The 23,840-nt window shown below is 35.3% G+C and overlaps 4 protein-coding genes across 4 annotated transcripts; 2 read left to right on the forward strand and 2 right to left on the reverse strand.

Moving 5' to 3' along the window:
* Positions 1-318: 318 nt before the first annotated feature.
* On the reverse strand, positions 319-3,948 carry LOC110857641 (zinc finger protein 84). Its single transcript, XM_022106241.2, has 6 exons — positions 3,738-3,948; positions 3,008-3,297; positions 2,534-2,739; positions 2,082-2,245; positions 1,171-1,696; positions 319-705 (listed from the first exon to the last, which is right to left on the reverse strand). The coding sequence occupies exons 1-6, from the start codon at positions 3,814-3,816 to the stop codon at positions 471-473; spliced, it is 1,500 nt and encodes a 499-aa protein (XP_021961933.1). The 5' UTR covers positions 3,817-3,948; the 3' UTR covers positions 319-470.
* Positions 3,949-5,455: 1,507 nt separating this feature from the next.
* On the forward strand, positions 5,456-8,820 carry LOC110857500 (protein maternal effect lethal 26). Its single transcript, XM_022106088.2, has 6 exons — positions 5,456-5,591; positions 5,668-5,807; positions 7,296-7,558; positions 7,837-7,989; positions 8,300-8,621; positions 8,690-8,820. Exons 1-6 carry the CDS (start codon positions 5,550-5,552, stop codon positions 8,790-8,792), a joined length of 1,023 nt encoding a protein of 340 aa, XP_021961780.1. The 5' UTR covers positions 5,456-5,549; the 3' UTR covers positions 8,793-8,820.
* Positions 8,821-13,878: 5,058 nt separating this feature from the next.
* On the forward strand, positions 13,879-16,356 carry LOC118438302. The gene is made up of 9 exons (XM_035858260.1): positions 13,879-14,178; positions 14,266-14,319; positions 14,392-14,544; positions 14,629-14,696; positions 14,752-14,887; positions 14,955-15,392; positions 15,490-15,706; positions 15,799-15,951; positions 16,007-16,356. Exons 1-9 carry the CDS (start codon positions 13,879-13,881, stop codon positions 16,354-16,356), a joined length of 1,869 nt encoding a protein of 622 aa, XP_035714153.1.
* Positions 16,357-19,281: 2,925 nt separating this feature from the next.
* Positions 19,282-23,676, reverse strand: LOC118438303. Its single transcript, XM_035858261.1, has 3 exons — positions 23,520-23,676; positions 23,241-23,415; positions 19,282-19,361 (listed from the first exon to the last, which is right to left on the reverse strand). The coding sequence occupies exons 1-3, from the start codon at positions 23,601-23,603 to the stop codon at positions 19,282-19,284; spliced, it is 339 nt and encodes a 112-aa protein (XP_035714154.1). The 5' UTR covers positions 23,604-23,676.
* Between the last annotated feature and the right edge of the window lie 164 nt (positions 23,677-23,840).

Raw genomic sequence — 23,840 nt, forward strand, 5'->3', positions numbered from 1 at the left:
ATATGGTGAATGCATACATACTTACATACAACCCTGACTCATTTGCCCAGGTGTAAATATTTCAAAAAACTCAAAAACTTTTTGAACATACATGTCTACATTTACATATGTATGCATGTCCTCAGCAAGATTCATCAGGTTACGTATATATCTATGTATGTTGTACTGCTAACTCGATTCAACTAAGGTTTTGGATTATGCATTAAGATTAAATAATTGTAGCGATGAATTTACATCAATGATAAGATGGCAATGCTAACTACATAAATGTATGTATAGCGATTATATAAGGATTTACGTAAATCTGTGCACTTGATATCGAGTGGATAAGTTCATTTACTTAACTTGGGGAACATTTTATTATGAAAATTGTCTTAATGTTCAATATCCAAGTTATCACTAAAAAAATCTTTCAATAACAAAATATTTACTGACAACTGCATTTCGATAAACCTACATACACCAAAAAATTAATATGCATATTCATACGGCTGCTGAATAAAACAATCGCTGTCGTCTTCATCTCCTTCCATACGATTTCCGTCGCTCTCATTCCCATTACTTTCTTCACCGCCAAGAGCGAACTTTTCCAAACGTTCTTCCTCCCTTGCCTTCAAAACGGCAGGGTTCGGCATCGGCGGTCCATTCCGAGGTCTTCGTCGCCCATGCGTATGCGACAATTCGTGACGAACCAAGTTGTACTTCCTGGAATTAAAAGATGATAAATCAGTATAAATTATTTTCAAATTTGTCATTTGATGACCACCTACGATGAAACTTTGCGTGTTCTCACAAACTCTTATAAAAAGTTAAAATATTGTGCAAATGTATGTACATATTTTTAGGTTCTAGTTTTCAGACATAGGTACATAAATAGTTCCGCAATTAATTGTAAAATTCGCAAATATCTTAGACATGTTTCCGGAAGTAAGTACACAGATTTTATTTTGCGAATATTTCAACGAAAGTTTGAGCGAAAGTTTTTTTGGTTAAGGAAATCGGACCTCGAAAATCCAGCGAATTAAAATCAAAAGTCAAAACTTTGGGAAAATTCTACTCTCATATTTGTTGCTAAGTAAGGATATGTATTCCCGAAATGTTTATAAATGCATAACCGCCATCTGACCTTTATCATTTAAACTATTCAAAATCACACACTTCACTGCTCACCTTTCGAAAGTTTTTTCACAGTATAAACACCGAAGATTATGTTTTCCATGTTGTTTCGTCGTCTCAAAATGATTCAGCAGCAAGGCCTCCGTCGCAAAGCGGACTTCACATTCACCACACGCGAACGGCTTTTCGTCCTCATTCTGGTGAAAGGTTTGGTGAAGTTGCAAACTTTGTTTGATGGCAAATTCTTTAGCGCAGTGGGCACACGCGAATGATTTGACCGACTTGTAATACTTGTGCTCAAGTTCGTGACCTTTCAGGTGAACTTTGAGCCCTGACATTTTCGCGAATTTAGTCAAGCAAACGGAGCATTTATGCTCAAATGTGATTTCGCGATGGGTCCTTTCGTGCCGGGCCAAGTTGTACCTTCGGGCGAACGTTTTGTCACAGTGGGGACAAGGATATGACAATTCGGGATGGTCGGTCCGAATGTGGGTGTAAAGATCGACATGTTTTCGGAACATGAGGGGACAATTAGCGCATTTTAAGGTGACTGGGGTGCAACCATGGATGCGGTGTTGATCTGGAAAAAATAGGAGAAATTTGGGTAGTGAGGATATTCATGATTTCTTAGTATTTTGGAAGTTTAACTATAATTTAATCCCATTTTTGGATTAGGATTTATGGAGTTGGATTAGGGATTAAAATTCGAAAACTTGGGATTAAAAATTGAGACTAAGGATTAATTAATCCACAATCCTTAATCCCGGATTGACCATAGTCTCTAAGCATTATCGTAAAATAAGCTACGAGAATTTGTAAGCGTCGTAAGATTTTAACATACAAAATATTTTTATAAAGCTTGACCCCTTTTTTCGTAAACTATTTTACGACGATACAATTAAGTCAATTCTGAATATCCTCATTATTTTTAAACAATTGATACATTTTTGAAATATTTTACTAACCAAGGTCTTCTTTAACCATGAATTTTTCCTGGCATACGACACATTCGAATTTCGCCTCGGCATGGTGAATCGTGAAGAGATGCATTTTCAAGCTGTGTTTGGATTTTAAGCCTTTGTTGCAAACGGGACAAGTGACCACTTCAGATTCGAGGGCGGTGACAGGCCTAAAAAATTTGGAAAGGAGGATACATTTAAGGATATAAAAGAAAACGTAATTTTATAAACTGAGACAATTCACGCCGTCATTGGAAACTCATAGAATCCGTGCATTTTGTAGAATGATTTCACAATATTCGACCCAAGATATGGACGCCCTTTATCTGAGTAGTTTACAAAAAATTTTAAGCTAATTTTCTTTAGAAATATTTGCAAAATTTTGTAACCTTCGAGAATTCGAAGGACTGCGTGAACTGTCTCACTCATATTTTAAAAAAATGGACATATGTATTTACGTTCTTATCTTGCGTCTCTTGACTTTTTTATGAGAACGCGAGGATATAAATTGGATTCTGGTTGGGCGTCTAATATTTTGACTTGTCGAAGGTATTTCGTCGTCACATAAAATAACGTCTTCATTTTCATCCCCATCGATTATCGTAACTTCATCCTCCTCAGGGGGACATGCATCTCCGGTGAAAATACGGCTGGGTTTTTCCTCCTGAATGAAATATGAGGTGCATAAATACATTAATTTAATACCTATATGGATACGTAAACTCTTAAAAATAATAGTGCAACTCTGTTGAAAATTAAATGCACTCTAAATTCGAAATTAAGTAAAATATATTAAAACTTTACTCTTTATCAACTTTATGAAACTCCGGATGTAGTATGGTTTATTAAGTAACATGGAATTGAGAATGCATTTACTCTTCAAAAGGGTAACATTATTTTTAAGAGATTCTGCATCTTATCAAATTTTGCACCTTTCGATAAGCCGACGGTTTTTTTGGACCACACACACAGCTAGGAATGATGTCGCCAAGCGGGTCATTATACGTCGATTGACCGTATTCGCTGGATTTATCCTCGTCCTCCTCATAGGATGGAATGTCATTAGTGATCATTTCTTCCTCGTCATTTTCCACTTTAATTCCATCCTCGATATCGATTTGATCTGAATCATGATACGAAATTGGTGCGGAGTTTTCGTAATTTTGGAACTTTTCGTCTGGCGAATTTTCTTTATTTGTTGTTCCAACGTCTTCTTTATCATCTAGGGGTACAAGAAAAATTAATAAAACCCTTTATAAGATCGTTATGTCCGTCTGTTGGCTCGATTACTTATGAATCATAAGTAATCGCGTTATTATTTGAGTTCACCACATATAGCAGAATTATTTTACATCACTTATTTTTATTTTGGCGTTTAAATTATTCAATTTCGTATGATTTAAACGCCAAAATAAAAATTACTGTTGTCAAATAATAAAATAATTCGGCTCATTCTGCTAATGTACTCAATGTGATGAACTCAAGTAACGTGAAACGGAGTTTAATATACAACTAAATTACTCTAAATAATAATGCCGAAAATGAAGCAAATTTTCCTCAAGAGTCGTGGCAAAAATTCAATTCATATTTAGAAATTACCGTCGACCATGCGTTAATTAATTATTTAAAAAATTTGTAAACATAATCTGATTTACGTATTACCTGGGACGAAATGCGTCCATTTCACCAACTTTGACACCAACGCCTCCAAAATATTAACTCGTTCAGATAATTCCTCCATAATTTCAAAAAAATTACACCGTTACGCAAAATTTGCAGTATATAATTAATTCTTTATTTATTTTGTTGAAACGTTTTACAAGGACGACTAAACGTAAAGTTCAGTTCAGCTGCTGATTGTGAATAAATCGAGCACAATTCGAGCAAGTTGAGCTGGCGTGGCGTGGGGGGAACGTGCGTAAAGAATGTCAGATTTTCCCATGGCATAATATATAAATTTTTACGTTATGCGACTCCTCCGATAAGTGCTACATACATATTCACATTGACATGATAACCCTCCTATGGTTTGATAATCTCCTTTACGTCGGCCCCCCTTCCCCTCACACAACTCGACTCCACTCCACAACGAAGTAAGTAGGCTGCTTGCTCAGTTCCCTTACCCACTTCATGACGTGTAATAACTTTGTTCATTATTTCGCAAGGTTGCATGCATGAAAAACCATAGCGTCCCAATGTCCACATGTAAATATGTATTAAAAATCCAGAGTAACGTTAACTTGAAAATTTACACTTTAGGGTGCGTTTACGTTTAAAAAATGGTAACATTATTTTTAAAAGTGTATCGTATGCAAAAAAGGCAAGCAAGATTACTTAAGATGTATGTACAGTCAAGAGCAAAACTTTACGACATATGGAAGAGACTTTTGGGACATGTTATTCAAATGGGGAATTAAAGGCCGTAAAGTTTTGCACCGCGTACCTTTCCGAATAATTTTTTTAACGCTGTGATATAATTTTTATTGAATAAAGCGTGCAAAAGTAGGGGGTGACGTGGTAAATTATTTTTGTCGCCGAATTTTTTTCAAGGAACTACAAGGAATTGAAAGAATTAATTTTGGAAGAGACTTTTGGGACAACACATTGTGCTTATGGCTGTCCCAAAAGTCTCTTCCAAAATTAATTCTTTCAATTCCTTGTAGTTCCTTGAAAAAAATTCGGCGACAAAAATAATTTACCACGTCACCCCCTACTTTTGCACGCTTTATTCAATAAAAATTATATCACAGCGTTAAAAAAATTATTCGGAAAGGTACGCGGTGCAAAACTTTACGGCCTTTAATTCCCCATTTGAATAACATGTCCCAAAAGTCTCTTCCATATGTCGTAAAGTTTTGCTCTTGACTGTATGTCATATATAATTAGTTTTAATTTTGTCATTTTAAATTCGAGTTTTTGTTGTGTTGGAAAATTTTTTAGATGCACTTGTCTAAAAAAAATTAAGGGATATTACTCTTAACTAATTAGTTATGGACACCGTTAATAAAACATAGATCTATACGTATGCATATTTCGATCTACTTATTTTATTCTCACATTTTTATATCATCGTTGTGGATGGTATTGACTTGTAAAAAACAAGTCATGAGATGCAAGCACGCATTTAGTTTACGGAATGAATTACAAAATTACATATGTGACATCATGGTAAATATTTAATCAATAAGACGCATAAGGTAGTTCATTGAAAGGTTAATTTAATTTAATATTATTACATTACGTATTTGCTCATGTCAAGGTGTTCATACTTCCTGGTTGAGAATGAGCTTATCGAGGTCTTACTTGATAAGAAATGACACGTGTGTAACTTATCGTTCAGTATTGAATTAAATTAAACTCATTGCTGCTGTATATTTGAGTGCAACGAGTCAAATTAAACCCGTGCCCAGCTTTTTCATCCTTTATTTTTTAACGTACCAAGAAAACTCTAAAACTCACAAAAAATTAATAGAAATGGCGACTTGTAAACCCGTGTTGGCCAATGCCATTGTCACCGTGAGTGAATATTAAACCCATTATTTGGAAATTATGTGTTTTTAATTTTTCACAAAACTTAATTTCTGAAATGCAGATAAATACGTGGAAAGAGAGTTACATCTGGGTAATTACGGCCGACACGATAATGATGAACGAGAACACGTCCTTTCCCACGTTGATTATAGAAAGTCCAAAGTTTGGTTATGGCACATTGACAAAGCTGCAGTATGACTGGTAATATCAAAATATTGGGGTAAATTTACAAAAAAAAATCAAATAAACCAGGTTTGGTTTTTGATGTTTTATAACTATGACTATTAAAATTTAATATTCATAATTAAAAAAAACTATTTAACAATTAAATGCAAACTATTAAACATAATGCTACTGTTTTGAAAAGGTAAATGCACTATGAAGTTTATATTAGACGGTGTCCTACCAAATCTTGAAGCCTTGGCAGCTGGATTTTTGATTTTTGAATTTCCATCCAAAATAGGTCACAGACCATGAAATTAGTGTAATCGAAGAAAAATTTTGAAAAAAACTTGCTTCAGTCCTTCGTAATGGCCATTTTTGCGATCTGGAATAGGGTTCGTAGTACGGTGATTTTGTCGTCAGTTTTTGGACTAGAAAGCTGAAATTTCGTGTTATACACCGTCTTGAGTGTCCTCAGGCGGGACTTTTTCGTTTTAAGCTCCAATGTCGAAAATGACCTTAAAACCGGTCACTTTTCGACATGCTCATTTTCCCATGGTTTTATACATATGATGTCAAGTCTCACATAGCCCCTTAAATGGGGTATCGTGAGAAAGGTCTCGGCAAGTGGATTCAGAATATATATGCTTTGTGGGGTCTGGGACCACCCCCTGATTAGTTAGAGACCTATGAGCAATGTTGAGTTTTCGTAAATACGTGCTATGTTGGCTCTGAATCTGCTCGTGTGTTAAATTTTGTATACCAAAACGCTCAACCTTTTTTGATTTCTAACTAATCAGGGGGTGGTCCCAGACCCCACAAAGCATATATATTCTGAATCCACTTGCCGAGACCTTTCTCACGATACCCCATTTAAGGGGCTATGTGAGACTTGACATCATATGTATAAAACCATGGGAAAATGAGCATGTCGAAAAGTGACCGGTTTTAAGGTCATTTTCGACATTGGAGCTTAAAACGAAAAAGTCCCGCCTGAGGACACTCAAGACGGTGTATAACACGAAATTTCAGCTTTCTAGTCCAAAAACTGACGACAAAATCACCGTACTACGAACCCTATTCCAGATCGCAAAAATGGCCATTACGAAGGACTGAAGCAAGTTTTTTTCAAAATTTTTCTTCGATTACACTAATTTCATGGTCTGTGACCTATTTTGGATGGAAATTCAAAAATCAAAAATCCAGCTGCCAAGGCTTCAAGGTTTGGTATGGACACCGTCATTAAGTAAACTATACCAAATCCAGGATATCGATACCTTGATAAAGAGTTTAGTCTGGGTTTAAGTAGTTTGCTTCACATAGAATTTAAGAGCAAATGCTATGATTTTGCGTATCTGAACTGTACCAGAACTATGTAAACACGAAATACATAAATGTGATTTGCGAATAATGTAACGTAAAAACTTTAGTTGCAAAAATAATTGAGTTTCACATTTTTTGCAGGATTTATTATAAAAATGTTTTGTCGCAATTTTATTACCATATTAATTCTGGCATAATATGTAGCTCTGCAGAAATAACGAGGTCCAACGGACACGTGAAGATACGCTTTTCCATGCCGGACGGACCCAAAAAATCGGTTATCAAATTGATCAAAATCGGTGTCGTGATTCGCGACGGGCCGAAATCCTTGTCCTCCATCGAAGGTCCGCCTAATCGACGGGACATGACGAACAACACCAGTTGTGATAGAGTCTTCGTATTCGGACCGCATTTTCCTGACAAAGTGGATTCCATTAAAGTCACACTGGAATTTCTGATTGAAAATGGTGCCGAAATAAATAATGTGGCAATATTCGCGCAGGTTTTGGTAGCCTTGTTAAATCCGAAAATTATGTATGTAAACTCACAAACTTTCGCAAATATTTCTAAGCATTCTAGCTTGCATATTCTGGTGAACTTACTGAGATCAATGGGTGTATTTTTATTTTGTAAAAATTTGTATTTTTTTTACAACCTGCAAAAAGTTACCAATAACTGCGTAAATTGCCTGAATACATACTAATGTACAAAATTAGTTTGACCATGAAATCCTTCTCTTATGTAGAGCCTTCTGTCCGACACTTGAGTCCATTTGACGAGCTTGAAGAAAACCCCTCAAACGAGGGTTTCTCGGACTATTTTATGTCCAAATTTCTATCTGATATAACCATTCTCTGTGACGAAAAGGAAATTCCTGCCCATAAGTTCATACTTTGCAGTAAGTCTTTATTTAACTTAAAAATGTAACAACATGCATAAAAATGGTTCTAGTAAAATGCAACCAAACGTTTCATAAAATGGAATAATATTTGACCGACTACTTTTTTGCCACTTGCCTAAGGGCCATTAAAATGTTGTGGCGCCACTGCCAATTTTATTTTCCGAATTGGTAGTTTTGTACTACTAAAAATTACTTTACATTAAAATATCAATAAATAGTTTGGGTTAAATTTGCGTCGAAACTTAAAATAAAATAAAATTGATGTTACTTACAATAGTTTATTGAAAATTATTCATTTTATTTACAGAGCGGAGCCCCGTGTTTCGAAAAATGTTTCAAGGAAATAACTTGGAATCGGCGAAAAACAAGGTTACAATTGACGACGGTTATTCCACCGTGTCAGCCATGATTAACTGGATGTATAACGGATGCACGGGCGACATCGACCTTCAGGGGGCCATTGACCTGTACAAACTTTCAGATCGGTATGAATTGCACTCGCTAACTCGCACTTGTGGGAAACTGATCTACGCCGGAATTAGGGTAGAAACCGCATTGGAAATCTATCTTTTGGGAAAAGTTTATCAGGACAAAGCTCTCGTGGATAAGGCTGTCTCCGTTATTATCAAGTAATTAAAATTACCATATCTGTGCTTGAAAATTTATTTTTTAGTGTGCGGATTTATATGAATTTCAGAAACAAGGAAGATGTGTTTGCCGATGAAAAACTGTGCACCGAGTATTTTGAGAAGTATCCACAATTCATGCATCCATTTTTGACGGACAAGTTCCAACCGTAATTTTGAAATTCTGAAAACTTTTGCATATCTGAACAATCTTTCGAATGGTCGTATAATTTTTCACTTAATTTGTTTTACAAGGTAAACTAGTAAGTTAATAACAATTAATAATTACTGTCCAATTTTATCACAAATTAGCCCAAGGATTATGTGAGGAACGTATACATTCCTTGAATAGTTTCTGCAAGTTTGATTAGTATAGATTTATTTGGATTTATATGTCAATCAAATTATGGGAAACCACACGTTCTCGGTGTATAAATAGCTTTGAATATTTTGAAATTTTATTAATTATTCGATATGTCTACAGATAATTGAATAGAAAGAATCAGAAGAAAAAGGCACAAAAAATACCCAATAAATGATTTTCAAATTCGGAAAGTGCAATTCCCAGAAAATGCTACCAAAAAATGTCCAACTCGTTTTCTACCATAGAATATACGGCCATAACCTGAAAGTAGATGATACAACGTCATTAACAGTTCCCAAAAGTAAGACACTCTTCATCCCAAGGGGTTGGTGCGATTTCATGTGAAGGAGCAGCATCTTGGTCTGCAAATCGTCGGACCTAACAAATTCAATTAATAAATTCGACTTAAATAGCTGCAATGTTAAATAAATACATGGGTTCCAAATACCGCCTTCGAAAAAAATATAACGTAAAACTTACTCTTGGGTGTGCAGAAAAATCTCCTCCATGGTCTTTGCTAGCAGGAAGTTCTTCATCCACTAGTCCAGCAGCAGCGACGTAGGCGATGGCGACAATCAAGACAAGAGCAAGAAGAATAGCTTTCATTTTATCAGATTTTTGTGAAAATATTACGATTTGAGGAAAATATGGGGTTGTGATGATAATGGTATTTTGGCAATGGTTTAAACTGGAATGAATGTGGAGGCATAGCTTATTCCTTTTTTATATTGAACTTTGTGAAATCTGGGTTGTTTTCGTGGTGATTTTAATTCGATTTGCTATGACGTTAGTACATATTAGGCAATTCGTTTGTTTTGTTTAGAAGGCGAGGTTTTCCCCGTAAATTAGTAAACACGGGGTTTATCATATTAATAATATGATAAACCCCGTGTTTACTAATTTAATAATATGATATTATGCGATTTAGACTCAGTGTTGCTAAGGATACAAACTGTACCAAAGACTAAATCGATTTTAGACCCTACTATACATAATAATTCTGAATTGTCGAAACCCATTACTTATCATCTAAAACATTTGCTTAATTACACTCAAATTGATGTTTTACTTTTCCAAAGTGCAATTTGTATGGTTAGTTACAACCAGATAATAACATCTACACTCTACATCTACAAGAAACTGGGTGATAGGCGTTATCACCGCGCGAGTGGAAATAACGAGTATGACTGTAATGGTGATACAACTATCACCGAAACAAATCACGTGGTGTTAGCCTCGACCACCGTACCATGGTGGTAGCTTCGCAATACCAGCGTGGCGAGTTTGTCCTACTCCACGCATCAGCCACAAATAAATAAAGCAAAAGATTTGAATCTGAGTGTTCTATGTAACTCCCATGGAATCCCTTCAAGCGTATGTATGCTTTCCAAATTTTGACCTAAGTAGTTTTAATCGACCACAAGTTTATTTAATATGACATCACTTGCGTTATTTCATGCTTGAGATATTTGCAATCTATATCTTCACAGTGACCGCAGGTATAATATCGCCACGATAATTCGATGTCCCCATCATCTATCCATGTTCTATAAACCCAACCCTCCACTATTGTACAGTATTAATGCCTCCTCATGCCTTAGCCCCCCCCCGCTCCCCCTCTCGCGTGACGTAATTTATGGATGGTCCCGAACCGAGTAAAGACAACAAGAACGACAAGAAGTACAATAAGCCGTCGTAAACGCACATCAGGAAGTAGCTTCAGACTACTTCACCCCAACCACTCTCACGACATCTCGGGAGCACTCGATTTCGCTGTAGTTCATCTATAGATTCAATTTTTGTAAAAATCTCATTTTTCCCCGACCACACCCCCTATAGACGAGGGGGTGTGGCACAACGCGGGAACACTTAATTTAACTCTATTTCACCTATCGATAAAATTGCACTAAAAATCTCATTTTACCCCGACCACACCCCCTGATCCCAGGGGGTGGTCCGATTGACCCCAAAAGTTGATAGGATACTCCCCCTGGGGTCCAATGTATGATGACGGAAACCGATTTCGATTATCTCGATCCGTTCTCCCGTTATCCTGCTGACAGACAGACAGACAGACAAAGTCTTCGCATAAAGTAGCTGAAGCTACTTAATAATTAATTATGTACCGTAAAACCTCTATTTATAGCCGGGGCTAAAATCCAAAACTGAGGGTCACGGACCCGGCTACAATTAGAGACCGGCTATAATTAGAGACCCGGCTAAATTTTGTTGCTCCAAAAATTTCAGATGTTACAAAATCAAATATAACTCATGTTGACTCAATTTGAGTTTTCTAATTTAGCAAGATATGCCATCAGTAACCCATTCACCGTAAATCTACATCTTGAAACGAAGTTTGGCAGGGTTTTTAAATTTTGTGCCATGATTATATCCATTATTAACCTGAAATTAATAGGAAAAAATTAGTAGTTCAACTTATTCGTTGATTGGCATAATGTGCAACATTTTTCTTTAATGGACTATGAACAGGGACACAGCGGACAGAACAGGCCATAATCAGGGACCCGGCTATAATTAGAGACCCGGCTATAATTTTGAAATCTTGGACTCTAGACCCGGCTATATTTGGAGACCGGCTATAATTAGAAGAGGGCTATAAATAGAGGTTTTACGGTATGTTATGTATATTAATTATGTTTGTTCATTCACTTTATTGTTATTGATGGTTTGTATTTATTAGCAAGCATGAATGCTACATGAATGTATTGTAAATACTTGTTAGCTTAATATAGTTTTACTGCAGATATCTGAAGATTTTCATGATTAATTTTGTTTTATGTTTGAAAAAGTTTTTAAATTCCTCAATATATTTTAAAATCATTTTGAATGCATAAACCAATTATATTTATATTTGAAGAACTTGATAAATGTAACAGATTATTTTTAATAGTAAAAAACGATTACAAACATTTGCAAACGGTCGTCGCTACATACATAGATTGATATTCCTTGAAACGGAAAATTAATTTGCATATAATTGAGAAACGACGACGACATGAGTTACGGTACCCAAGATTACCACCGATCTCTTTTGATACTTATCGGAGCATTTCTGGCTTCAAAGATGGATCGCATCTCATTTATAAATTCGGTATCCGGAGGATACGAGACATCTCTGATTTTGACAATCTTAAATCCGCTGCTGTACTCAATCAAATCATCAACATGTGCAATAAAGTCGGCCCTGTCGACACTGCAAAACGTGACTGTTTTAGCACCTGTAATAAAAATACAAATTTATCCCTGTAATATATACCCGTATGTACATTCTAAACAATAATGTCACCCTTTTGAAAAGTAAATATTCCCTCAATTCTATACGAAGTAAACTGTATCAAATTCAGTCTTTATCAAGTTTGCATTTAGTTTGGTTCATTTAATACCTAGTCTAACCATAAGAAGTGATAGTAGAGCGTAGTATTTGAACCGGTCAACATAAAATTAAAATGTAAGTTGCAGTTTGTACCTGCATTCAGTGGCTATCATTGTTGTTAACCTCATTTGCCTGACTTCACTAGGTCAAAAGCTAGAGGAGCTTTACCACACGCGCGCGACAATAAGTTTTCACTTTTTACGCGAGACAAAAAATTCACAATGTTAGATATAGGGTAGAAATTCAAGGACAACTACGATCTGGTTGCCCAACCCATTAAATTAACCCTAGGGACTGTGACTATTTATGACATAAAAGTTCCGGTTGTCCAAGGTCAAGGAGGACTACAGTGATGTCCGAAGCTTTGAACGCCAGAATAGCATAAAATCTCTGTCTGACGCCGAAGGCTTTGGCCATACAAATGACCTTTCAACTTTAGAAATGAGATGAGCACTGAAAAATGATCCTGGAGGAGGCCTTTTATAGTAGAAAGCATCACGCGCTACAGATTTCCTAGACCTAAGCTAAGTTGAATAAATCGACCTCCCTCTCCCTGCGGTACGGTAAAAAAACAAACAAAATTTTCCATTTACCGATGGGAATTTCTTTAAGACGGAACCATATTTCTACAAAAAAGAAGCAGAATTTATGCTAAATATTCTCAGGGTTAGATGATTACGAAAAGGAGGTCGAATGTTATCTTATCGGGCTGCATTCAATGTTTTGGCGGGAATCGGCGGAATTGGGCAAAACCGCCCAATTTCCACGATTATGGAGAGGAGATAGTTTAAAAAATATTTGATTAACGTCGTAATGAAGATGGAACACCCCCTCGACCAGTCCATATTGGGTGGAAAGCCACCGACCTATATGCAGGGCCCGACAGCAAAAATGCAGCGAAATTCATGAAAACCTGGCTGAAGAAATCTTTTTCTGACTTCATTTCCGATTTAAGTTTGTCCTTGGTATTTTCGAACCGAAATTGATTTCACCGCCAAATCATGATTAAAGTTGAGGAAAAGGTCTGTTCTGAGCCCCATCGAAGCGTCAGGGTCACAAAAAAATTTCTGACCTGGGAATGATACACTTTTTCAATAAATTTCGTGCGTATTTTTGAATAAATATGTCCCGGACATTTATTTAATGAATAATGAATGAATGAATAAAATTTTGAACGAATGAATTGAATAAGGGATGGGTGAATGTAATAAATGAATTGTGAATAAATTTGGCCCTCATTCACCTCACGTTGAAGTGAATGAGTCTGTGGTCTGTGATGTGTAATCATTCTTTATGATTGTGGTTGAAATTCTCATTCCTTATGTGCATCATCATTGCGTGCCGGGAACTTCGGTCGGAGCATGGTGGGAGCCAGTTCAATATTCCAACCCATTTTAGATTATTACCCGTGTGCCCAGATTAAAAAATAAATAAAAATCGTTTGAATACTTTATACGGAGGGATTTAACTTTATAAGTTAACAATAGCAACCTAGAGAAGTTATGACATCACAACTCAACCCTGGCGATGGCGAAGCTGTCCACAAGGAACAAGAAATCGTGGATCTTGAGCATGACTCTGGGAGAGATTCCAAAAAACCTAAACTCGTAAAACAATCAGGTTTTGAAAATTTGCCGAAGTTCCGTTTCTTCTTTGAGAAGCAGTTCAGCTACCTTGGACATTCAATTAAGTCCCAAAAGTTCTTTTCAACTTGTAAAAAGTGCACCGAAGCTGGTAAAAAAAGTCGAGTTTACTCATTTAATGAGAGTAACTTTAAAGTAAACGGAAATCGTCATTATAGAGTATGTATAATAACTTTATATTCCTACGTGCAATTTAATAAATAAGTGGTAATTAAATTCGTTAATTTTTATCGACTATTTTTGCAGAACTCACATAAAGATGTGGCTTTGGAAATTGAAATCCCACGAGAAAATCATAAGGTCAACGAGTTTTTTCACTCAAAGCAAAACAAATATAATAAAAACGACCCAATTCAATCAAAATTCAACTAGAATCTGCAAGATTTGGTCTCCGTTGATGGGCTACCTTTCAGTTTTGTTAATGGGCTAGGATTCAGGAACTTTGTATCGGACCTTAATCCACGAGTTATAGTTCCTGACCGAGTGACCTTGGCAAGAAAATTAGCAAACACGGTCAACAAGATTGTATGTAATTTTGACTTACTGTAATACACATAAAACTATAATAAAACTTTATGTATGCAATTTTCCCGCTTATGTGAATTCCAGATAAAACCTAAAATTAAAGATCCACTCAACCATGTTCAGGATTACAATGTTCACATATCATCTGACATGTGGACAAGTAGACAGGGTGACGGAATTATGGGACTTAAATACCATTATATTCAGAAAGAAACAAAACCGGACATGGAAATTGGTGTCAAACGTCCTTTCAGCCGTGCAATTTAATGAGCGCCACACTGGAGAAAATATAAAGCACAAATTCCAGCAATCTCTAAACTCGTTAGGAATTAACACGACCAAGGTGACTAATACGCATAAACATGCAATTTTGTTAATGATAAATAATAGTGCAATACTTTTAAACTCAGATCGGTTATCTTGTGACTGACGGTGCTAGCAATATGGTGTGCGGCTTCAAGAATTGGACCGAGGAGGCTGAAAATCTTATGACGGATGAAGACGATTCAGCTATCGACCTTGAAGACGATTCACAACCGGAAGACTCTGATATTAGTGAGAGCTCTGAGGATGAAGAGGAAGAAAGTAATGCAGATGATGAAGTCACTGTAGCGACGCCAAATATTACAATTGGTGAAAAAGTCAGGATTTCTTGTTATGCACATACCTTGCAATTAGTTATCAAAGACGTCATTGGAAAAGGCGGGAGACCTAAAGAAGTTCTGGATTGTGCTTTCAAAATTGTAAAGTATTTCATGCGGTCGAATTATTGGAGAAAGCGACTTAAAAAAGTCGTGGGCAAAGTGTTGATAAAGCCAGCTGCTACTCGATGGAATTTTATTTACTATGTTTTGGAGCGTTGATGCCAGGTAATTTCAGATCGACCTATTTGAATGACAATAAATTTCAATTTTAATTTAGGATTTAAATTTTGGGGTTTTGCAGGATAAAGTGTACGGTGAGGTTTGTAATCTAATAAGAGAAGCCAGCACTTGTCCCAAGAAGCCAAAAAATCTGCCACCCACACCAAGCATCGAGCCGCAAGAAAAAATGATCGAAATAAAAAATCTCCTGAAGCCAATATGTGACGCAACGAATAAACTTCAAGGTGATGGGGTAACCAGTAGTTTGATTTACTACTCGATAGTCAATGCATTTAATGGTACGAATGTGCGCAATATAATTTGTTCGATTCTTTGACGATGATACATATAATTTATTCAGTTCCCCGATTCAATTTTTCTTAATTTGTAGAAATTGCTAAAACTCCAACTACACGATTCACTTGTATGAAAGCACAATTACTGGGTGGACTGAAAAATCGATTCGAGAAAGCAATAAATAATGACCCCCACATTATCCTGAGTGCTTTGTTGGACCCTCGTCAAAAATCCGACGTGTTTAAAAGTACGAAAACATTTTAATCTTATATGTAATACGTTTAATGTTGAACAATTTTTAGTCAAACCTGCCGTGTATGGAACCAGAAGCCTTGAAACTCCTTCAATTGACAAGGTCACTGATATGCTCAAGTCATATTGCAAGGAAGATCCTTCGGCTGAAGCAGCATTACACACATTTCCTGAAAACGAAGATAACGACGACGATCCATTTTCCATGCTGCCAAGGATTGTCAATTCGAGTACTACTGTCTCTCATGAAGTAGACAAATATTTAGCTCTACAAAGAGAACCGTCAAAATCCGATCCACTAGAATTTTGGGCTAAAAACGAAACCAGCTTTAAAGAATTGTCAAATTTGGCCAGTCAAGATCTTGCAATTCCGGCATCAACGGGCAGTGTAGAAGTGTAGAGCGGCTTTTTTCTCTACTGGGATCATTTGGACGTTCAAGGAGATCAAGTCTGAACCCGAAGTCTTTGGAAAATTTAGTGCTTCACCGAGAATATCGTCGTCCGATTTTGATGAGAGCTCATCCAGCCATAAATCTCTCAAAAAAAGGAAAATAAGTCTGGAGCCGGACAACAAGTGCAATAAGCGGAAAACATTGAGTACGCGAGCAATTTGTTTTATTATTTATATGAATTCTATTTTTAGTAGGAGGAAGAGTACACAAAGGTGGTAATATTCGATATTGATCCTGTTGGATATTTTGTTCTATTTCGTTGAACGCAGAGCCCTCAGAAAATGTTCGAGATTATTAAATTGTCCGAAAATTAAAAAATATATTTTACATATGAGTATGATAAAGTAGTCATCTAAGATCACCAGTGGCTCCTGGGGAGCTTAACATTGTGGGATAAAGGGGGACTTGTGCAAAATACGATTTTGCTGAATTTCCCCGTCTCAATGAAGATAATGAGAATGGAAAATTTTGAAAATCTATCCAAAATTGGATTTGGTTCTGCAAGTTATTATACAAATTATCTTTGACTGGTGTACCCTCCTCTTAAATGACAATGAAACCATATATATTTGATCACATTTGACTATAATCAATTATATTTTGATTTTAATGTCAATTGCTAAGAATGGAATTCATCTAAACAATAAAACAAAATGGTACTAATTCGCTCAAAAATTAGTTAATAAGTAGATACCTTATATATTTGTAATACAAATATTAGAGTGGATATTACCGATTTTAGCACATAAATATTTCAAAAAGCCTCTACCTCTAAGAATCTTGGAAATTTTTTGACTCAAATTCTTTCATCATTACCTTGAAATTTATGTCAAATTTAAAGTTCGAGTTCGCCCGAGTAATGCGGCATATGCATATTACATAGTAATTTGAACTCAAATTGTGGATGGGCTACCATGTGCAAATTGTGAATACAAAAATAAATGAATAAACCGTCACAAACGCATGTAGCTAAAGGGTGAAATAAGTGTCAAATATACGTCAAAATGACTATCATATTGCTTTTGCAACAACTTTTGGGACACTCAATTTCCCTGTATTTCATCTTTAGATTCAATTTGAGTGAAAATCTCATTTTCCCCCAGACCACACCCCCAAGCGCCAGATGGTGTGGCACAGCTCGGGAGCACTAAATTTCACTTATATGTATTTCATCCGTAGCTTCAATTTCTGAAAAAACTCATTTTTCCCCGACCACACCCTCTGGCGCCAAAGGGGGTTGTCTTATTGGTCCCACAAGTTGATAGGATCCTCCTCGGGTCCTATGCGTAATGTCGAAAACCGATGTCGATTATCTCGATCCGTTCTCCTATTATTCTGTCTTCGCATAAAGTAGCTGAAGCTACTTAATAAATGAACGAATATTTGAATGTATAAATGAACGAATATTTGACTGAATAAATGAATATTTGAATGAATAAATGAATATTTGAATAAATTAGTGAATATTTTAGTGAATGAATAAATATGTTAATGAATGAATGAATATTTGAATGAATGTTCCCTATTGTCAATGAATATACATTGAATGAATGTTGCCTGCACTTCATGACAATGCATGAATATTTGAATGAATAATTTTTTGTTGAACACGTCTGATCCGAGGTGTTAATATTTTGCCTCCTCATTGTACTCCACGGCCTGGTCACCATCCTCAACGCCAGATTGTACAAAGCTGTTAATACCGTAAGTTAAAAAAATCAAATTACCGATTAAGTATTTAATTAAGTTCTTAAATAAATTAATTGGGGTCCAAAATTTTTAGAAAAATCTGCAAAATTTGTACCGCTCCTGGATAACTTTGTGCTGTGTGGGCTTAATGAATTTCGTTGGCCGTGTCGCTGCCCACTGCGGAAACGAGCAGGCCATCCAATTTGAAGATGCAATGTTCAGTAATTCTACATTTCTCGCTCATCTGTACACAACCTGGGCGGTGTTCCGAGTCATCGAAGAGGTCAAAGGGCTGGACGGGAGGAGGCGACCAGAGAAGTGTTTCGTAAATAAGAAGAGAGTTCACAAAGGGGCGAGAAAAAGTTATAAATTCGGTGCAATCATTTTCGTTGGGGTGATTTTTAGTAATAATTTTTTGGAGAGTTATTTATTTCATTAGCTTTTTTACATATTTTTTCAACATGGTTTTAAATTTTAACGAGTTGAAACTGGTAGAATGTACGTCATCGTGAATTTGATACAATTTTATGACATATGTAGTTCCTAGTATTTTATATTTTATGAATAAAAATAATCAATTCATTCGATATAACTTATGCATGTTGTCTGATTTCACTAACATTATGAAGGTAATTAAAAATTTAAGAATTAAAAATATTCACGGCGAATTATTAACACATTAACGCATTGTAAATATATAGTCCATGTCCATTAATCACTACTGTTCTGCGTTAGTTACATAAGATGCAAAGCGTGTCATAAACATTTTTTTGCAATTTTTCTCCATGCCATATGAAAAATTTTACTTGGTTATTACAGAAAAAATTAATTTAAATTGGGTTGCGATGATAATTGTAATCTTGTAAGTGTGATAAGTTAATATTGGGTGCATGCGTACTTGTAATGAATGCATGTATTATGTATGCATATGTCTGCGGGTTTGTCAAAATTTCGCTGAAAACTTTAAATCATATTTAACCTGAGTAATTTATTCATTAAAATTATACATACGCTTTTATAAATTTTAGTCAACGCACCGATGCATACATAAATATGTTACTAATGAAAAAAATATAATAATATTAATGAAAAACGCTAGATACTGAACGGCGTTAATGATCTAAAAAATGTTGGAGAATTTACATGAAAAATACATTCATAATAGGACATAAAAATGTTCATTTTCATGCACGTCTCCTTCCCCTCCAGTTGTTGTCCGTGTCAGCGTTCAGCGATGTTCTGCATATTTGATGACGAGATGAGACTAAACGAAAAAAAATAATGTATAAATACTACGAATCAAACTTAATTATAAGTAAAATTAATTTATAATTATCACAAATAATTTATCATTTAAGACATTCATTTATTATAATTTATAATTATTCATTCTCTCCCGCGCGCCCGTGTTGGCAGCATGGGAGAAAAACCTGCTCTCCTCATATTTTATATAATTTTAAGTTTTCTACCATTTAAATTAATTCATTGAGCGAATTTTCCATCAAAGGTTGTTTTAATTTAATAGTATAAAGTGCTCTATACATTACACTACTAATTAATTGCTGATTCCGCCAACGACATGGGTTTATCTGGCTGGATTTCTTGTTCCTGTTTCCTGTTCCTGTTCTCATATCATTATAAATGAACGGAGGGGCAGTTTGGCGAGCTAACTGCCCCTTTATTGGCAAGTCTCCTCCCCCTGATTTTTACAACTTGTACAAAGAGAAAATTGCGTGTCATAAGTTCAATGATATCTCACAAAGGATTAACTTATTCAGGCAGCTGGAAAATCATTCTTCTGGGATTTCGTCATCATTATGGAACCAAATTGAGGACTTCAATTATTATTACTCCACCTCCACTTATCGTTCAAAAAAGAAGAAGAAAAAGAAAGGCGCTAAACGAGGAAGACGGTTTGAAGCGAAGAAATCTTTTACTAAATATTTAAATAACATCCCTCGTGGTCTAGTTTTGAATAATTTAATTAATATTGGATTATCGGAGTGTAAAAAATCGTCCCCTCTCAAATTTAATTTACCCAGATTTTTTTACACAAACCCAACGTCTCTATCCGAAGCAAAATTGGACATTTTTGAAGGTTTACTGGTTGACCATGATTTAGGGCTTTTCTGTGAGACATGGTGGAAAAATGACCAGGTTAAAAATATCCCGCATTTTAATACTTTCGCTAGGAACAGAAATTATACTGATAGTAAGGGGCGTATAAAAAAGGGTGGTGGATTAGCTATCTTTCTCAGGGACACATTTAGAGGTAGAATATATAATCCTAATGTCAAAGTCGACGAACGTATTGAGTTTCTTGTAATATCTGTTAAACCTGATTTGTTGCCTTACTCACTTTCAAATATAATTATTATATTAATTTATATTCCGCCCCAATATGTAACTGAACTAAGTCAAGAGCTTAACGAGTTTTTAAGTAATGTGGTAACCAATGTAAAAACCAAATTTTCTAAGCCTGGTATATTTTTGTTTGGCGATTTTAACCGGTGGGATTATGGCCAATTTGTCGAAACTTCTAAATTAGATTTAGTGGTACGTTTCCCTACGTTTTTTAATTCTAGATCACATAGTATGAGTAACCTTGACTTAATTTTTACTAATTTAAAATCATATTATTGCGAGCCTGTTCCACTGTTAAAGGAACGGCAAGAAATAGAGTACATGCTTGTATCTCCTTTTCACCTTGTCCATGGTTTGAATTACGTAAGCCTTTAAAAATCATTAAATGTAAACCCCAACTTAATCAATTAGCTATTCCCTTTGTCGAAGAATTAAATAATTTAGATGTTGATATCCAAAAATTTGAATCGTTACCAATCAATACCAAAGTCAATGAGTTAAATTCTTTATTACTCTCAATACAAACTAAAGTATCGTGTCCTTATGACAAGGTTATACACGATGGTGAACCCATTTGGATGAATATTACATTGAAAAGGTTATTCAAAGCTAAGCGCAAAGCAAAAAAGAGTAATAATGTCAAGCTAGTTTTCGAGTTACAAAGCGAAATTAAAACGCAAATTTCCTTTGCTCAGTCTGAAGTGCGTAAAAAATTCAAAGATAAGATACCTGGTATGAATTCATCCGAATGGTATCATTTAATTCGTAAAGTTTGTGGTCTAAATCCCGTGTCTGCCATCGACAAAATTAAATTAATAGATCTGAAATTTAGTCAGCTAACTGATAAAGAGCTAGCCGATGTTGTAAATTCACATTTCTCACTAATTTGTAACACTTTTGATGAATGTGAATCTATTTCGCTGTGTCCACTCCCTCTAGACTCTTCCCCTATTAAAGTCAGTGCTCATGAGGTAGCGAGAGTAATTAGAAAACTAAATAAGAAAAAGTCCAACTGTCCGAATTTAGTCCCTACTGAGCTTATAAAGTACGCTTCGAATTTCTTGGGCCCTTTAATTTCTTGGGCCCTTTAATAGCCATTATCCTCAATGAATCTTTTGCAACTTTTACTGTCCCTGATTGTTGGAAAATCGGTTTCGTCACCCCCTTACTCAAGAAAGTAACTTGTTCATCACTTGATGACGTCCGTGCGATAACTCAAACTGACGTATTTTCAAAAATTGCACAGAGTTTTATGTTTGACAGGATTTATTCTCAAATAATTGATAAAATCAACGTTAACCAATTTGGTGCTTTAAAAAAATCGTCTACTGCGCATTATTTAATTCAAATTAACCATTTTATTTTAAAATCAATCGAAATTCCTGGCGCTACAGTTTTAATTGCTGCTATTGATAGTCTCAAAGCATTCGATTTAGTTGACCACTCGTTGTTGGCCGCACTTCTTGTTGATCTTGGTGTACACGACATTGATATTTTATGGTTATTATCCTTCTTAAAATTTCGTAAGCAAATTGTTAAGTTTGAAAAGTCGTTTTCAAATCCCAAGAGATTAACATGCGGTACACCAGCCGGTACCAAACTAGCTGCTCTTCTGTTTATTATCTTAATTAATTCGATTCTGAATGCATTAAAAATCAAATTACTTGATATTAACCCCAATTTTTGTATAGTTTTTGTATAGCTGGATACATTGATGATTTGGTTATTGCTGAAAGAGTTATTGGTAATGCACCCAAATTGCAATCTGCACTCAATATTTTGAGTGAAGAGTGTAAGGCAGTTAAAATAACGCCCAATCCTCGTAAATGTGAAATATTGGTAGTTAATTTTGGTGGATAAAGAGTTAATTTTCCTACTAAGTCCTTTTGTATTGATTCAGTTCCTATACCCGTTGTAAAGAGCTTAAAAATTTTAGGGGTGACTTTTTGCCCAAATTTTAGTTGGGATAGTCATATAAAAAACATTGTTGCGAAAGCAAACTCTAAATTATTTCAGTTAAGAAAATTATTCAATGCTGGCTTCTCCAGTAAAGAATTATTAATAGCTTACGGTGCATATATTCGGTGTAATCTTGAGTATTGTTCAGTTGTGTTTGGCTCTGGCTTGAACCAGAAATTAGTTTACAAAATTGAAAGTGTTCAGAAAAAAGCTTTAAGTATAATTTTCCGAAAACGAGTTGATCATTTAAATTATGTTGAATGCATGCAGGAAGCTGAGTTGATAACTTTAAATGAAAGGAGAGAATTGGCTCTTAATAAATTTGCTTACAAATTATTTTTTGGTAGGTATAGGCACTTTTTGCCGCAATTCCAGCGTGCTTCGTGCAGTGGTGTGTCATTGGGGTCAAACAAGGATTTACTATTTCAACCGGTAATTAAGTCGTCAAAATTTAAAATTCCCCCATTAATATGTTAATCAGCAAAATCAATGACGAATGGAAATCAAAATCCACGGTTTTTGGCTTGTCATTTGAAGCTCTAACAAATTTGATAGATTATAGCTAACTTTATACAAACTAAGAGTAGATAATATCTTACGTACATATATATTGTTAAGTTAAATATAGTAATTTAGCCCTTAGTTATTGTTATTTAATCATTTAAAGTAAGTTATTTCTGTTTGTAAGCTCACGAAAATAGGCTAGTGTGCTATGCTAAAATTTCATTTTGTGCATTCCCTAGTACTAGTAAATGAGGGTAATAAAGGCTATTATTATTATTATTATTATTATTATCACGATAATTGTTTTTTAACTTACCAACACTTTCAACATCATTCTCCACAGAAGGACGGTGGCTTATTTTGGGGGATTCTTTTTTACGAGAATCGTTGACAAACAACAAATCGTATGGATAACTTGACCAGGATTGGAAGACTGGATTACGCGGACGGATCTCGAACATGCCACGTGGGAAGCAGTAAACTTGGCCGACCTAGAAAAAATTACAAAAGATGACAAAATGTTATGTATGTATATATGTTTTTAATTTACAAATTAAAATCGTTCCGCTGATATATTTCGCCCAATTAAAATTACCTTATAAAGTTTATTTGCAAGGTGGTAAGATTTCCCGATCGCCAATGTCACCATAATTGTGTCCCCGTCATCCTGCGTCAGCATAATGCGAAGGTATGGCGTCTGTTTGGCAGATTGCAAAAATCACTCCTCGATAGCACAAACCTCTGCGAGGAAGGTGGTCCTATTAATATTGAAAATTACAAATGTAACGGTTAGTATTTATTTATGTAAGAAATTTTTCAGTTATCCAAAATTATTGACAAGTTTTTAATATTTCGGACGAATATAAATTGAAATTAATTAGGCGTCCAACAAAGTTTGCTTGATGAAATGTAAAAA

The sequence above is a fragment of the Folsomia candida genome, unplaced genomic scaffold, assembly GCF_002217175.1.
Source record: "Folsomia candida strain VU population unplaced genomic scaffold, ASM221717v1 Fcan01_Sc019, whole genome shotgun sequence".
Taxonomy (NCBI): Eukaryota; Metazoa; Arthropoda; class Collembola; order Entomobryomorpha; family Isotomidae; genus Folsomia; species Folsomia candida.

Bases quoted from the DNA above. Each gene is read 5' to 3' on its own strand.
- LOC110857641 (XM_022106241.2), bottom strand. From the start codon at position 3,816: ATGGAGGAATTATCTGAACGAGTTAATATTTTGGAGGCGTTGGTGTCA. The intron at 2,740-3,007 runs GTGCAAAATTTG...TATTTCATTCAG, and splicing joins AACCGTCGGCTTATCGAAAG to GAGGAAAAACCCAGCCGTAT. The intron at 1,697-2,081 runs GTTAGTAAAATA...TATTTTTTCCAG, and splicing joins CATGGTTAAAGAAGACCTTG to ATCAACACCGCATCCATGGT.
- LOC110857500 (XM_022106088.2), top strand. From the start codon at position 5,550: ATGGCGACTTGTAAACCCGTGTTGGCCAATGCCATTGTCACC. The intron at 5,592-5,667 runs GTGAGTGAATAT...TCTGAAATGCAG, and splicing joins TGGCCAATGCCATTGTCACC to ATAAATACGTGGAAAGAGAG. The intron at 5,808-7,295 runs GTAATATCAAAA...CATAATATGTAG, and splicing joins ACAAAGCTGCAGTATGACTG to CTCTGCAGAAATAACGAGGT.
- LOC118438302 (XM_035858260.1), top strand. From the start codon at position 13,879: ATGACATCACAACTCAACCCTGGCGATGGCGAAGCTGTCCACAAGGAA. The intron at 14,545-14,628 runs GTATGTAATTTT...TGTGAATTCCAG, and splicing joins CAAACACGGTCAACAAGATT to ATAAAACCTAAAATTAAAGA. The intron at 15,707-15,798 runs GTACGAATGTGC...CTTAATTTGTAG, and splicing joins GATAGTCAATGCATTTAATG to AAATTGCTAAAACTCCAACT.
- LOC118438303 (XM_035858261.1), bottom strand. From the start codon at position 23,603: ATGCTGACGCAGGATGACGGGGACACAATTATGGTGACATTGGCGATC. The intron at 23,416-23,519 runs GTAATTTTAATT...AATTTTTTCTAG, and splicing joins TTGCAAATAAACTTTATAAG to GTCGGCCAAGTTTACTGCTT. The intron at 19,362-23,240 runs GTAAGTTAAAAA...TTTTTCGTTTAG, and splicing joins GAATGATGTTGAAAGTGTTG to TCTCATCTCGTCATCAAATA.